The 12,351-nt window shown below is 54.6% G+C and overlaps 1 protein-coding gene across 6 annotated transcripts in view; it reads left to right on the top strand.

Annotated features, from left to right (window-relative positions):
* The window catches only part of MTA3 (metastasis associated 1 family member 3), a 170,676-nt gene that overhangs the window by 151,394 nt on the left and 6,931 nt on the right, over window positions 1-12,351 (top strand). Inside the window, exons 17-18 of one of the 6 annotated variants that reach the window (XR_009521459.1) lie at window positions 47-120; window positions 912-1,547. The exons of 4 other annotated variants lie outside the window; for them this stretch is intronic. Coding sequence is in view for 1 of the 2 variants with exons in the window: in XM_060026727.1 (XP_059882710.1) it covers window positions 912-937 (26 nt within the window). In the remaining variant the exon portion in view is untranslated. Of the gene's footprint in view, window positions 1-46; window positions 121-911; window positions 1,549-12,351 lie in introns of those variants that run through there. One more of the 6 variants, XM_060026727.1, reaches the window with a different exon arrangement.

The raw sequence follows: 12,351 nt of genomic DNA, 5'->3' as shown, positions 1-12,351 counted from the left end.
GCCCTATCAAATACCAGGCTGTGTGCATATATCTCCCCTATTCTAGAAAGGCTCATGAAGTGAAGGTGCAGCTCTGCTCTATCCTGCAGACCTTCCTCAGGATGGCGGGAGGCTGTGAAGGTGAGCGTCCCTGTGTCCTAACCCTGTGTCCTCTCCTGGTTGCAGAGCGTGTGATGAGGGAGAGTATCTGAGCCCTGCCTTGGCCCGAGCAGCTGATCCCATCTCAGCAGACACCCCCCACTTCCCTCCTAGCCACTTTCCTGATAACAGAAGTTTTCACAACATACTGTGTAACACCAGATGGTGACATAGTTTGCCAGCACTTCTCCTTTTCATTTACTTGTTTCTTTTGAGAGTGTCTGGATGCCCAGCTCTGGGACAGGAGAGTTGAAGGTTTGGGGGCAAGTGGAGGGGGTGGGAACGACAGACACTGTGACACTGTGGGTGTTTGAGTTCACTCCCCTTCTGCAGAAAAATATGTCCCTAGCCTCCGAGTGCCCACATCATATGATTAGTTGTGGTTACCTCAGATCAGGGTGTGCCTCCTGCAGGCCAGGTGTGTTCCCCATTTCTCAGCGTCCAGTCAGAGAGGTTCCGTGATGTTGCTCTGATACGCATGTCAGCACTTGCCTGGTGTGTTGCAGCGCCTTGCCGGTAACCACTACACCTGCCCATCCAAATCCCAGCTTTAAAGGTACTTCAGTGTCATTCACATATCTTCTTGGCCTCAATTAAACTTTCCTTATGTCCACCCCTAAACGACATTGCGAGCTCTCATTTGAATCAATGCCCGACCTCCTTTCCTTGAAGGTTGTGATGGTGGTGGTGGGAGGCCTGATCCGCCCTTCCTCTCACCTTGCCTCCGCCGTCGGAACCTGTTTAACTTCGACCCTGTTTCTTTCCTTTTCCAGAATTCACATGCTGCGTGTCAGACTGAGCTATCCCTGTTTAATCCTATAATCCAAGACTTGCTACTCTGTTCTGCTGATGTTTACGGCCGTGCCACGAGGCAGCCCCCTCCCCAGAGCATTTCAGTGGGAGACCTCCACGCGCCCCATGGAGACTCGATGGGGCAGGGGAAGAGACTGCAGGAGTGTACATCCCCAAGGCTGTGTCTCCTCGTGTGAATCAGTGTCACCTTGCTTTCCTCTCAGAGACCTCGCTGCCCCAGGGGGGACCTGCCTGGGGAATCGAGGGGCTCAGGGAGCCACTCCACGTCCCCGCTTCTCCGGCGCTCCGCACCCTGGGCGCTGCGGCTCCTGGGGCAGTGGGGCTGCTGCGGGCTCAGAGCCGCTGCTGCCCTGCATGTGCCAGCTCAGCTCTGTCATCAGTTGTGTGGATGTGTACACGAGGGACACGGCATCTTTCTGAATGGATTTTTCTTAAGAATGTGCCAGTGTTTATGCAGTTCATGATATTTCCCCACATCCTTGCTGTCACTGTCACTCAGCTTTGACCTCAATAGGCTTCATTCCCCATTTTTTTAATGGGGAAATTTTGTCCTTCACCCCAGGCTTCCTGTATTTGACCCCCTCCCCCACCCACCCCCCCCCCGCCAAGGTACAGAATTACCTACGGTTCTGACAAAACTTAAGAAAGTCGTCTTTGGGAAGCCTGTGCGCTCTTTATGTCCTCTGTACTTTGTCTTTGGAGAGCAGTTGGCATTCTGCTCGGCTCCATGCAGCTCCAGCAAGAGCAGGTGTTAACCTGAGCTGAGTGTGGGTATCACTGTGACCAGCCATCGTGTCCTGCCCTGTTCCTTCACAGCCAGAGCAGCTGACGGGCAGCTGCAGCCAGGTCGGCCCTTCTGTGAGTCCATTCACCCAGGTAGATTTTAAGCAGGTGGAGTCTGTGTGGCCTAGAAGGGTGAAGTGAGAGAACTGTGTCTGCGGGTGAGTCTGTGTGTATGACACCATGAGCCCCCCCGACCCTTCCAACCCAAACATACCTGTGAGCCCCTGTGCCTAGGCCCCGGGAGACCTGCCTGCGACCTGGTTTCTACTGTCTGCGCTCGGCACCGGCCCTGCTGGCATCACAGGCAGAGTGCTCTGCGGCTCTGTGTACACAGCCACGGGGACAGGAGTAACTTAGTGCCCCATTGGCTCCCTGAGCAGGTGTGAGTCTGGCCCCTCCCCTGCCTCTGTTTGCAGGTTCTGGCTGCAGGGCACAGGGTCCCAGCAGCGTGAAAGACAGCTGGAGTTTGACCTCCCAGGCATCCCTGGAGTCCTCAGCTGGGAGACAGCTGGGTGGCTGGTAGTAGGTGCCCCGCACGGCCAGGTGGTTGCAGGACAGAGTGGCTCCAATTGCGTTGAACACCCCACCGCCACCCAAGCAGAGCGCGGTATCCCTAAAATGACGATGACCCTCTAGATGCCTAGATCTCAGAGCGTGGGTTCAGCTCAGCAGAGAGGATGTGATGTGTGATGGCTGAGGGCGACTCTCGGAGCTGGAGCTGCCTTTTCCCTTTCCAGCCTTGCGGTCATCGTGGCTCCTCTTCCCAGGAGGGGTCGGTTCTCATCTTAGGCTTTGGCGGGGTGACCCTGGGGACATTCTCACCACTGCCAGCTCCTGGAGCTGTTCCGGCTCTTGGCTTGGGGCCCCGTGGGTGGGCATGTGTCAGAGGTGCTCGGTGAGCCGGGCAGGGTGGCAGGCATTGCCCTCGGGGTCCCACAGAGAAGCTCTTTCTGAAGAGACCCAGGGACAGAAGGCAACCAGCTCTCGCATCACCGGTCATGTGCCACGTTCTCCTCTAAAGAAAGAGACACGGCAAAGCTGTGTCCCTGTGCCCTGCCCTGGATTTGTTGTGCACATGGACAATAGAAGGTGGAATGACTCCCTCACCCTTTCCCTTTCCTCTCCTGACCCACATGAAATGGTGACTCGTGGTTAAAGGAGCAATTAGCCGCCCGTGACTCTGCTGTCAGCTTGTTGCGGGGAGGCCCTCCTTCCCCAGGCCAGGAGATTTGGAGACCGGGGCCAGGCCGGGTCTGAAGGAAGAAGAGGGAGGCCTAGCCCGGTTCCAGTTCATGTTTAGCTGTGGGACAAGGGCAGCTCATTTTGAGCCACATGAAGTTCTTCCTTCGCCGTGTAGTAAAAGCCCCTGGTTCCGCAGCCCCGTCCTCCTTCAGGGAGGATGCTGAAGATCTCGCGCTCTCACTGCACCTCTGGAAAGTCCCCAGCATTGAACCTCCAGGGAATGGATGAGGGACACCAAGGAGCCGCTAGTATCTGCCTTTGCCACCTGAGCAGTTGGCGTGGAGAGGGTTTCCCAGCCACCCCCTTTCTTGGGGCCACAGTGTCACCATTGTAGGCGTCGGTGGCATGTCACCACTGTGAGCAGTGAGCTTGTGGGGTGACATGCAGAACCTGTCTGCACAGCTCCCAGCAGACGTGCACAGGGGTGCTGTGCTGAGCCTGGTCTGTGCTCCCTAGGACAGGGATGCAGAAGCCTGCAAGCCATCTTCCCTCTCCCCCCGTCATCGCCCGCCCCCCTGCATCCCCAAGGTGGTGCAAGGGAGGGGGACATAGTGGTTTTTAGCTTTGCCTCTCACAACTGTGCCTAGTCCCCAGCCTGGTTTCTATCAGCCTCCAGCCAGGAAAACAGAATCAGTCTGTGTATTTAAAACAGGGGTTTGGGGACTTCCCTGGTGGCACAGTGGTTAAGAATCCGCCTGCCAGTGCAGGGGACACGGGTTGGAGCCCTGGTCCGGGAGCCGCGGAGCAACCAAGCCGGTGCGCCACAACTACTGAAGCCCGCATGCCTAGAGCCCACGAGCCACGACTACTGAAGCTCGCGTGCCTAGAGCCCGTGCTCCGCAAGAAGAGAAGCCACCGCAATGAGAAGCCCACGCACCACAACGAAGAGTAGCCCCCACTCACCGCAACTAGAGAAAGCCGGCAGGCAGCAGTAAAGACCCAACACAGCCAAAAATAAATAAAATAAATTAAAAAAAAAAAAAACAGAGGGGTTTTAATCCAGGGAATCATTTAATACAGAAACAAGAAGAGCTGAGATGCCAGACAGGGGAGTGAGGGGCAACGCGGAGATGGGGAACCACAGCAGGTAGGACAGAAGGGAGAGGCCATGTTACTGGATCTCGGGAGTCACAGCCACTGGTGGGGGCCTGGGACCACAGAGGGCCAATGTGGTGGGAGCTGGAGCCATGAAGAGGCATGGTCCGTGCCAGAAACAGGTCCCTGCCTGGTCCCCCCAGGCAGAGAGGGAGCAGAAATAGCCTGGCTTCTCACTTCCTCGTGCTCTCCAGATTTCTGCAGCTGCCTCTTGTTAGCTAAACCCAGCTGGAAGCCAGCTGACCTGGGAGCTGGGGACAGGCAACCTGTGGTCAGCCCCCCACCACTCAGAGCAGAGCAGGGGAGGGTGGGGGCACAGGTCAGAGGGCAAACAGGCCGAGGATGTACATGGCCTTGGTCCTCTCTGTGTCATGTCCAAGACTGGTGTTTATGTCCCATGCTGTCCTAAGACCCTGGTGAGGGTAGATGTGTCTTGTAGCTTCTCTTCCGCTCTGCCTAGGCAGGAAAGCACTTTGGGGAGGCAGTGGGGACTTTATTCTTAACACTTGTCCCAGTTTTCCATTGGGGGGGTTTAGCCACTTAGCAGCCCCACCTCACCATTCCCCTCAGGAAAGCTGCATCCCAGTTTTCTGCCTACCCCTCCCCATTCCTCTTCCCCTAATCTCTGGTTTTCCCTGCCAGAGAACACCAGCCCAGACCATGCATCAGTGGTCATGAGTATTTACCCAGGATAATTCACTCAGAGCGTGATATTAACAGTGTGGACCGTCTGTCTGTAAGTAGATGCCATCTACTAATCAATTTGTATCCTGTTTCCAATAAATTTCTGGAAATTCTATCTGGTTTTATGCTGCCCTTTGCTGGGACAGTGGCTCAGCTATAAGGCTGGGTGCAGGGGCAGGCCCCCAGCCCTCAGCATCAGTTGCTTCCTCCCCTGTGTAGCTCTGAGGCCAGGCAGGTTAATCTGATGTCCCCCCAGCCGCTCAGAGGCCTTTTCCCAGGGTCCGCACTTTCTTCTGCTGTCTCATAAACCACATCCTGAGGACATGGAGGTTTCATGTGGCCAGGCTGCCCCAGCAGGTGGCTTTTGACCGTGTCCCCAAGGCCTGGAGGTATGAGAAGCAACAGGCAGACCTTGCCCCATCTCTCACTCTTGCGCTGCTGTGCCTAGAGCCAGGTGGAGGACGTGTGCCAGGCCGCTCCTGTGGTGAGCTGAGGGAGCGTGCTGTGCTCCCACCTGGGGCTTTCACAGTAAGGCTCCCATGCCAGTGAGGTGGACGCAGGAGCTGCATGTCACACAGATGAAGCCCAGCACCCTCTTCTGCATCTCACCCTCCTCAGCTCTGAAAGTCAGAAACGAACATGTCTGAGTTGACTTAAAAGCTATCAGGAGGCTGATCTAAATGCCCGGCGTTCTTCACTGTTTCCCAGGCCCTGAAACTCGCTTGGTAGAAATTATTCTCTGTTGAGTATTTTGTTGTTTCCAGCCTTTTTGACTGCAGTGTAGACTGTGCCTCGGTTGCTGTGCTAGGGCCATCGTAGGCGCCCTTGGGACCCCTCCAGCCTTTGTTTGTGAGGTATGCCTGTTTGCAACCCTTGTTTGCTGGCATTTGTGAGAGGTGTTTTTAAAAAGATACACCAAGTTTCTTTCAAGAGCTTTACTAGAGAAGCAAGACATACACACGCGAGTTTACTGGACAATAGAAAAGGTTGTAGGTAAGGCAAGGCTGTGCTGGTACTTGTAGGAGTCCCAGGAGAGAGGGCTCAGCAAGGCTGGACTAGTGGTCAGGGAAGGTTTTGTGGACGCAGAGGGACCCTCAAGGCAGAACACAGCAGCTCCCTCCATGAAATCCCTAACGTTGTGGTTCTTGGTGTCTTTTTATTAAGACTTTTGGGTCTTCCCTGGTGGTCCAGTAGTAAAGAATCCACCTTACAATGCAGGGGACGCAGATTCAATCCCTGGTAGGGAACTAAGATCCCACATGCCACGGGGCGACTAAGCCCACGTGCCACAACTACAGAGCTCGCGTGCCGCAAACTACAGAGCCCACGTGCCCTGGAGCCTGCACGCCACAAGTAGAGAGAAGCCCGTGCGCTGCAATGAAGAGCCCATGTGCTACAATGAAAGATCATGCATGCCTCAACGAATATCCCACGTGCCGCAACGCAGAGCCGACTCAGGCAAAAATAAAATAAAGAAATAAATAATATATAAATCTTAAAAAAAAAAAAAAAGACTTTTTATCCTGACCCAAATATCTCCCTCCTTCTGGAAGCTCACCTATAGAGTGTCACATGCACTATCTCTCAAGGTGTACCAGCCTTAAGATCCATCTTCAGGACTGGGTTTTTATGGTCAAACTTTTTTAAAAAAATATTTTCTTTATTTTTTTGGTTGCTTGGGTCTTCGTTGTGGTGTGCGGGCTTCTCTCTAGTTGTGGCACGTGGGCTCTATCGTTGGGGCAGCTGAGCTCAGTAGTTGTGGCACACAGACTTCGTTGCCCTGCGGCATGTGGGATCTTAGTCCCCTGACCAGGGATCGAACCCACGTCCCCTGCACTGGAAGGCAGATTCTTTACCACTGGACAGCCAGGGAAGTCCTTGGTCCAATTTCTTAAGAGGTTTCTTCTGATAAGTTTTATCTTCCATTTGTTCTGATCTTGCGCCTGGACCACAGGGAGTTGCTGGAGGAAACCATCCAACCTGCAGGCACTGTTGCTACCGTAGAGCTGTGAGCACCCACCTCACCAGGCCCCTTGGGCTTCTTACTGAGCAGCCCACTTATATGTTCTTCAGGAGCTTGTTTTCTTATTTCCAGAACCAGCTGTTCCAATCCTCTGTTACTCCTGAAGCTCTCACCTCCTGAGAGCCAAGCCTTCCAAAGATCCCTTCACCTTTCTTCCCCTTGTGCCCCTTGGCCTCTAGAGGACCCTCCTGGTACCCACATGTTGGATCCATTCCTCTCCCCACCCGCCTTAGGAGCTTGCAGTAGAGTGTCCTGACTCAAGCCAGACTGCCACTTACTACTGGATGACCTTGGGCAAGATATTCAACCTCTCTGTGCCTCAGTTTTTTTCATTTGTAAGATGGGAATCATAGTATCTACCTTACAGGACTAAATAAGTTAGTGTGTGTAAAGTGCTTAGCATGGGGCCTGGGACAGAGTGTTTATGATTGCCCTGTCATCATTCTGTCCCCTCTCTCCTCATCTTCACCCTCTCTCCCTTCTCCTCATACTGTTACACTTCTCCGTCCAGTCAACATCACAGAACCGTCAAACCACCACCACATCTGTCTTCTGCTCAGCTTCATCTGAAGCTAGCCTTATCTCCCTTTACTAGCAAATCTGTTGAAAGAGGGAAGAGTTGTCTCCATTCCTTCAAATCTCATTAATTCCTCCACCCATTATAGTGGGTTATATGGCTTCCCTTCTGCCCCCACCCCAACCTCTCACTGAGATTGCCATCACACGGTCACCAGAGACCTCCTAAATGCCAAATCCAGCACGACTTTTGGTCATCCTCTTTGAGCTTTCTTGAGCGCTTGACACGGTTGTCCCCATGTTACTTTTCTTTGTACTCTTCATTACATTGACCCCTTTATTCTCTACCCAGAGCAATGCTAAGTAACATTCAGATATTACAGCCATTTCCCCAGATTTTTTACAGGGATAAATTTCAGATACAGTAGTAGTCACCTGCATACCCCCTTTCCGTGTCCCTCCATTTCAGAAGTAAGCACTTTCCTTAATTTGGTGTTTCTCATCCCAACGCATGATTTTATACAATTAATACAAATGTATGAATCCACAACCAATACAGAACATGTTTTGCATATAATTAAATTTTATACAAACAACAATCTATTACTTCTTGAAAAGCTGGGGTTTTTTAAAATTTTATAAATTTATTTATTTATTTTTGGCTGCGTTGGGTCTTTGTTGCTGTGCGCGGGTTTTCACAGGTTGCATCCAGCGGGGGCTACTCTTTGCTGCGGTGCGCGGGCTTCTCATTGTGGTGGCTTCTCTTGTTGCGGAACACGGGCTCCAGGCACGCGGGCTTCAGTAGTTGCAGCACGTGGGCTCAGTAGTTGTGGCTCGCAGGCTCTAGAGCGCAGACTCAGTCGTTGTGGCACACGGGCTTAGTTGCTCCGTGGCATGTGGGATCTTCCCGGACCAGGGCTCGAACCCGTGTCCCCTGCATGGGCAGGCGGATTCTTAACCACTTCGCCACCAGGGAAGTCCCCGAAAAGCTGTTTTTGTTTTTTGTTTTTTTTTTTGCGGTGCGCGGGCCTCTCACTGCTGTGGCCTCTCCCATTGCGGAGCACAGGCTCTGGACGCACAGGCTCAGCGGCCATGGCTCACGGGCTCAGCCGCTCCACGGCATATGGGATCTTCCCGGAGCGGGGCACGAACCCATGTCCCCTGCATCGGCAGGCGGACTCTCAACCACTGTGCCACCAGGGAAGCCCCGAAAAGCTGTTTTTAATAGCACAGACCATGCAGTGTTAATCCAGGGTGTCGGTCCAGGATGCTTGACCAGACAGTGTCAGACACATACTTTGGTTCTCACATCAGCTTTCTTCAGCATGCAATTAGGACTTTTGAGAATGCTTTATTCTTGCATGGGGCACTTTGCAGTCTGTCTAGGTGGTTTTTTTTTTTTTTTTTTTTTTTTTGCAGTACGCGGGCCTCTCACTGTTGTGGCCTCTCCTGTTGCGGAGCACAGGCTCCGGGCGCGCAGGCTCAGCGGCCGTGGCTCACGGGCCCAGCCGCTCCGCGGCATGTGGGATCTTCCCGGACCGGGGCACGAACCCGTGTCCCCTGCATCGGCAGGCGGACTCTCAACCACTGCGCCGCCAGGGAGGCCCCTGTCTGGGTGTTTTATGTTCGGCTTTCACCCTCATAAAAGATGGCTCTTTTTAATTTTTTTTTTTTTTTTTTACTTCCATGCTCTTTTTTATTGTTGCATTCCTGGTTTTCTTCCTACTTAAAGGTTTCTTCTGGGCACTTCACTGGGTCTTCTTTTGTGTGTCCCTTACTTGTGGGGATTTTTTAAAGGATGTTTCTTGGTCCTCTTCATTCTCCCGCAGGTGACCCCATCCATCCCCATAAGGTCACCTCTCATCAGTAAGAGGGAGATTCGAGATTCTGAAATCCAGTCTCCAGCCCTAAGTGTGGTGCTGCACGTGTTTACCTGCACGTCCTCCAAGCCCCTCCAACTTGTCTTAACTCTGTATCTTTTCCTATGAACCTGCTCTACCACCTGTTTCTTTAATGCGTCAGTGTCCACCCATCATCCCAAAGTTGCCTCTCTCCTTGACGTGGGCTGTGCCTCTCTGTCCGTACCTTTGCAGACTGCCACTGCCCTTGCTTGGAATACAGACTGTTTCCTACTCAGGTCCTACTCAGGTCATCTCCCACACCCCTCACCAGTCTGTCCACACTGTTCCCAGAGTAACTGATCACAATGCAAGACAGATCATCCTCGGCTTCTTAAAAACCTCACACACACTCCCTTTCCTGCCTTATTGGGTTGTCTGCAGGACCCTCCCAGGCTCCTGAGATTGCAGGGCCCAGCCTGTCTTTCCTGCCTGTCTCCTAACTCTGTCCCTAGGCCGCCTCCTCCCTTGCCTCCGTGATCTCCTCACCCTTCCCTGCACACCGAGTCTTCTCACAGCTCTGTGCCCTTGTTCATGCCCTTCCCTGTGCCAGGGATGCCGTTCCCTTTGCTACATTCCTCATCCTCCAAGACTCGGCTCACGTGCATCGCCCCCTGTCACCCCCCCCCCAACCCCTGTGCTCTTGTGCTGCATCCGTGCGTTACTACCTCGCAATCCCACTGGCTTGGGTTGCATTTGATCCTTTTGCAGGTCTGTCTCTCCCAGGCTTGGCCTGGCAGGGCTCAAGGTCAGAGACCTATCATCTGACTTTGTGGCTTAGGGTCTGGGCCGTGGTGTGTGCCCAGCAAATGCTGGATGATTGGTGGCTTCAGGCCTGTCAGCCCAGCCATGCCTGCCTACCCCCTGCACACGAGTCCCCGGGTTAAAGTCATGGAAGCCGTTTTTTCACCCCTCAAGGGGACAGCGGGTCACATTAGGAAGGGGAGAGAGGTGCTGCCCAACATGTTCACCGAATAGTGCAGCCCGTCCCAGGGACCAAAATGCTATGTAGAAGCCAAATGCAGGGAATAGGGTCTCTGCTCAGCCTTGAACCGCCTCCCACTCACCTTGTACCACCACAGCCAGTACCCTCCCACCAGTAGAAAACGCTGCACTTCAACAGTTTGCCCTCTCCCCACCCCTCCCCCCATCCTCTCTCACCCCTTGTCCCCTCCCCCCTCCCGGTAGTAACTACCTTCCTCACTCAGTGCTCTGGCATATCAGTTATTTCCATCTCTAACCCCTGGAGTTGAGCAAGGGCCAGGGTCACTGTTCCCATTTCACACATGGAGAACAAGTCCTGGGAGGGGTACAGTGGGTTGGGACCAAGGTTAGGACCAGGGGGTCCTTCCATGCAAGGAGAGTGTGGAGGCAGCCTGAAGCCCCACTTCTCTCCCATGAGGGGACACCCAGACCCCCTTTAGAGAGTGCCTTGTCAGTGGGGAGAGCTGAGGGGCAAGAAGGATCCCGGGGAGGGTTAGGAGTGTGGGCCCAAAGCCTGTGACCAGCCTCTACCTGGGACTTCTCGAGGGGGAGAGACAGCAGTGCACATAGGCCACGGGGACCATCTGGTCATTTCCCTGACGTCAGGTCGGGAGAGTGAGCCCGGCTCCTGAGAGGGCAGGGGGTGGCGGTGTTGAGGGGAAGGGCCCAGGGAAGGGAGGACCAAGGAAATGGCACGTGGAGCCCCATTTGCCCCTAGAGCTGCTCGGAAGCCAGGCAGGTACAAACGTGGGGAGAGATGGTATCAGAGGGAAGGTGCCTGGTGTTCATTCAGCACACACGTTAGTGCCCCTTGAAGGGGGTGCTCCGCGAGAAAGGGCTCAGCGCCCTGCCTCCAGGAGCGCTTGGACCTCTCATAAGAATGCCTGACTTAGAAATGACAAATCTCAGGTCCGGCTGGCGCAGGATTGGCCCACTCCCCTCTGTGGCAGCAGGGGGTGGCGAGGCGGGGAGTTCCTAGGAGTGGCTCTACCAGCGAGAAAAAGGCGGCAGCGGAGTGGAGGACTGGAGCAGGGGCCCATGTGGGGCAGAGACACCCGGGGAGCCCCCTTGGAGGGGCCTGGCCGGCACACCCATTTCCATCACTTGGTTTGGGTTCTCAGTATTTCTGTGGGTTTCTGACAGCGGCTGGTGAGTTTTCAGAAAAGGGAAGATGGCCGGAGACACACCAGGTTTTAATACCCATCCAACCTGTCCCCCAGGCCACCTCCCTCTGCCTGACATGTTCTGTCTCCCACCTCAGCATCCACACGGCACCCATCTGCCTCCCTCCCGGGATGTGGGTGACCCTCCTGGACCTTGGCCACCACTCCTGAGGACTTTTAACAGAGGGAGGGCATCCCTGTCCACAATATCAGAGGGTTGGACTAAGAGGATTAAAACAGTTGGGGGGAGGGGCTTTGGCCCCCATCGTCAGACCCTGTATCTGAGGCCTAGAGGCCTGTGGCTGGGATGATGAGTAGGGAACCAGTCCCAGGCCCTTCTGTCCCCTGCAGCAGGGAGGACGTATGTCTACTGGGGGCAGACGTTCATTCTCCTGAGGCGGCTAGGGCTGGGGACACATGGCGTTCAGGAGGTGCATATTTGGGGTTTTAGTGGCTTCTGTGTAGCCCTTCGGAAGCCTTGAAGGCCACGCACCCCCAATGACTTCGGCTGTGGACAACAGGGGCAACCACTCTCCCCGCCAAAGAAACCCCTGATTCATGCCCAGTGCACGCCTTGTGCCTGGGGGCCCCAGGTCAACAGATGTGTTAGCCCAGGTGGTCTCAGACACTGACAAAGGCGTATTGAACAGAACAGAAGGGGAGAGATGGGCAAGATGGCTTTGGGCCTGGGGGAGGGCGGTGAGCTTGCTCTGGTGACCTGGAGACCCCTGCCCCCATCCAGCATCCTATCCTGGTGGGGTAGCAGCCACCACGGGTTCCAGGGCCAGAGAAGGGTACTTGGGGCTGAGGAAAGCCAGGGGAGGGGGTCCAAGCCGAGCCAGGAGCCTGAACTGGATGGAGGTGGTAACTTCCCAGGCTGAAGATCCTCACGTGGTCCCGCAGGAGAGTAAGTCAGGGGCCTCCCAGGGATCTAGGTGGGCAGCCCATCCCGTGAGCCTGAGGACCTCTCCCAGGGAAGCGTTCTGACTTTAAGGGCACACCAGGGCTCCAG

This window comes from Delphinus delphis, chromosome 12 (assembly GCF_949987515.2).
Source record: "Delphinus delphis chromosome 12, mDelDel1.2, whole genome shotgun sequence".
Lineage (NCBI taxonomy): Eukaryota > Metazoa > Chordata > Mammalia > Artiodactyla > Delphinidae > Delphinus > Delphinus delphis.
The sequence above is the reverse complement of the archived record's forward strand: the minus strand, read 5'-3'. Positions and strand labels throughout refer to the sequence as shown.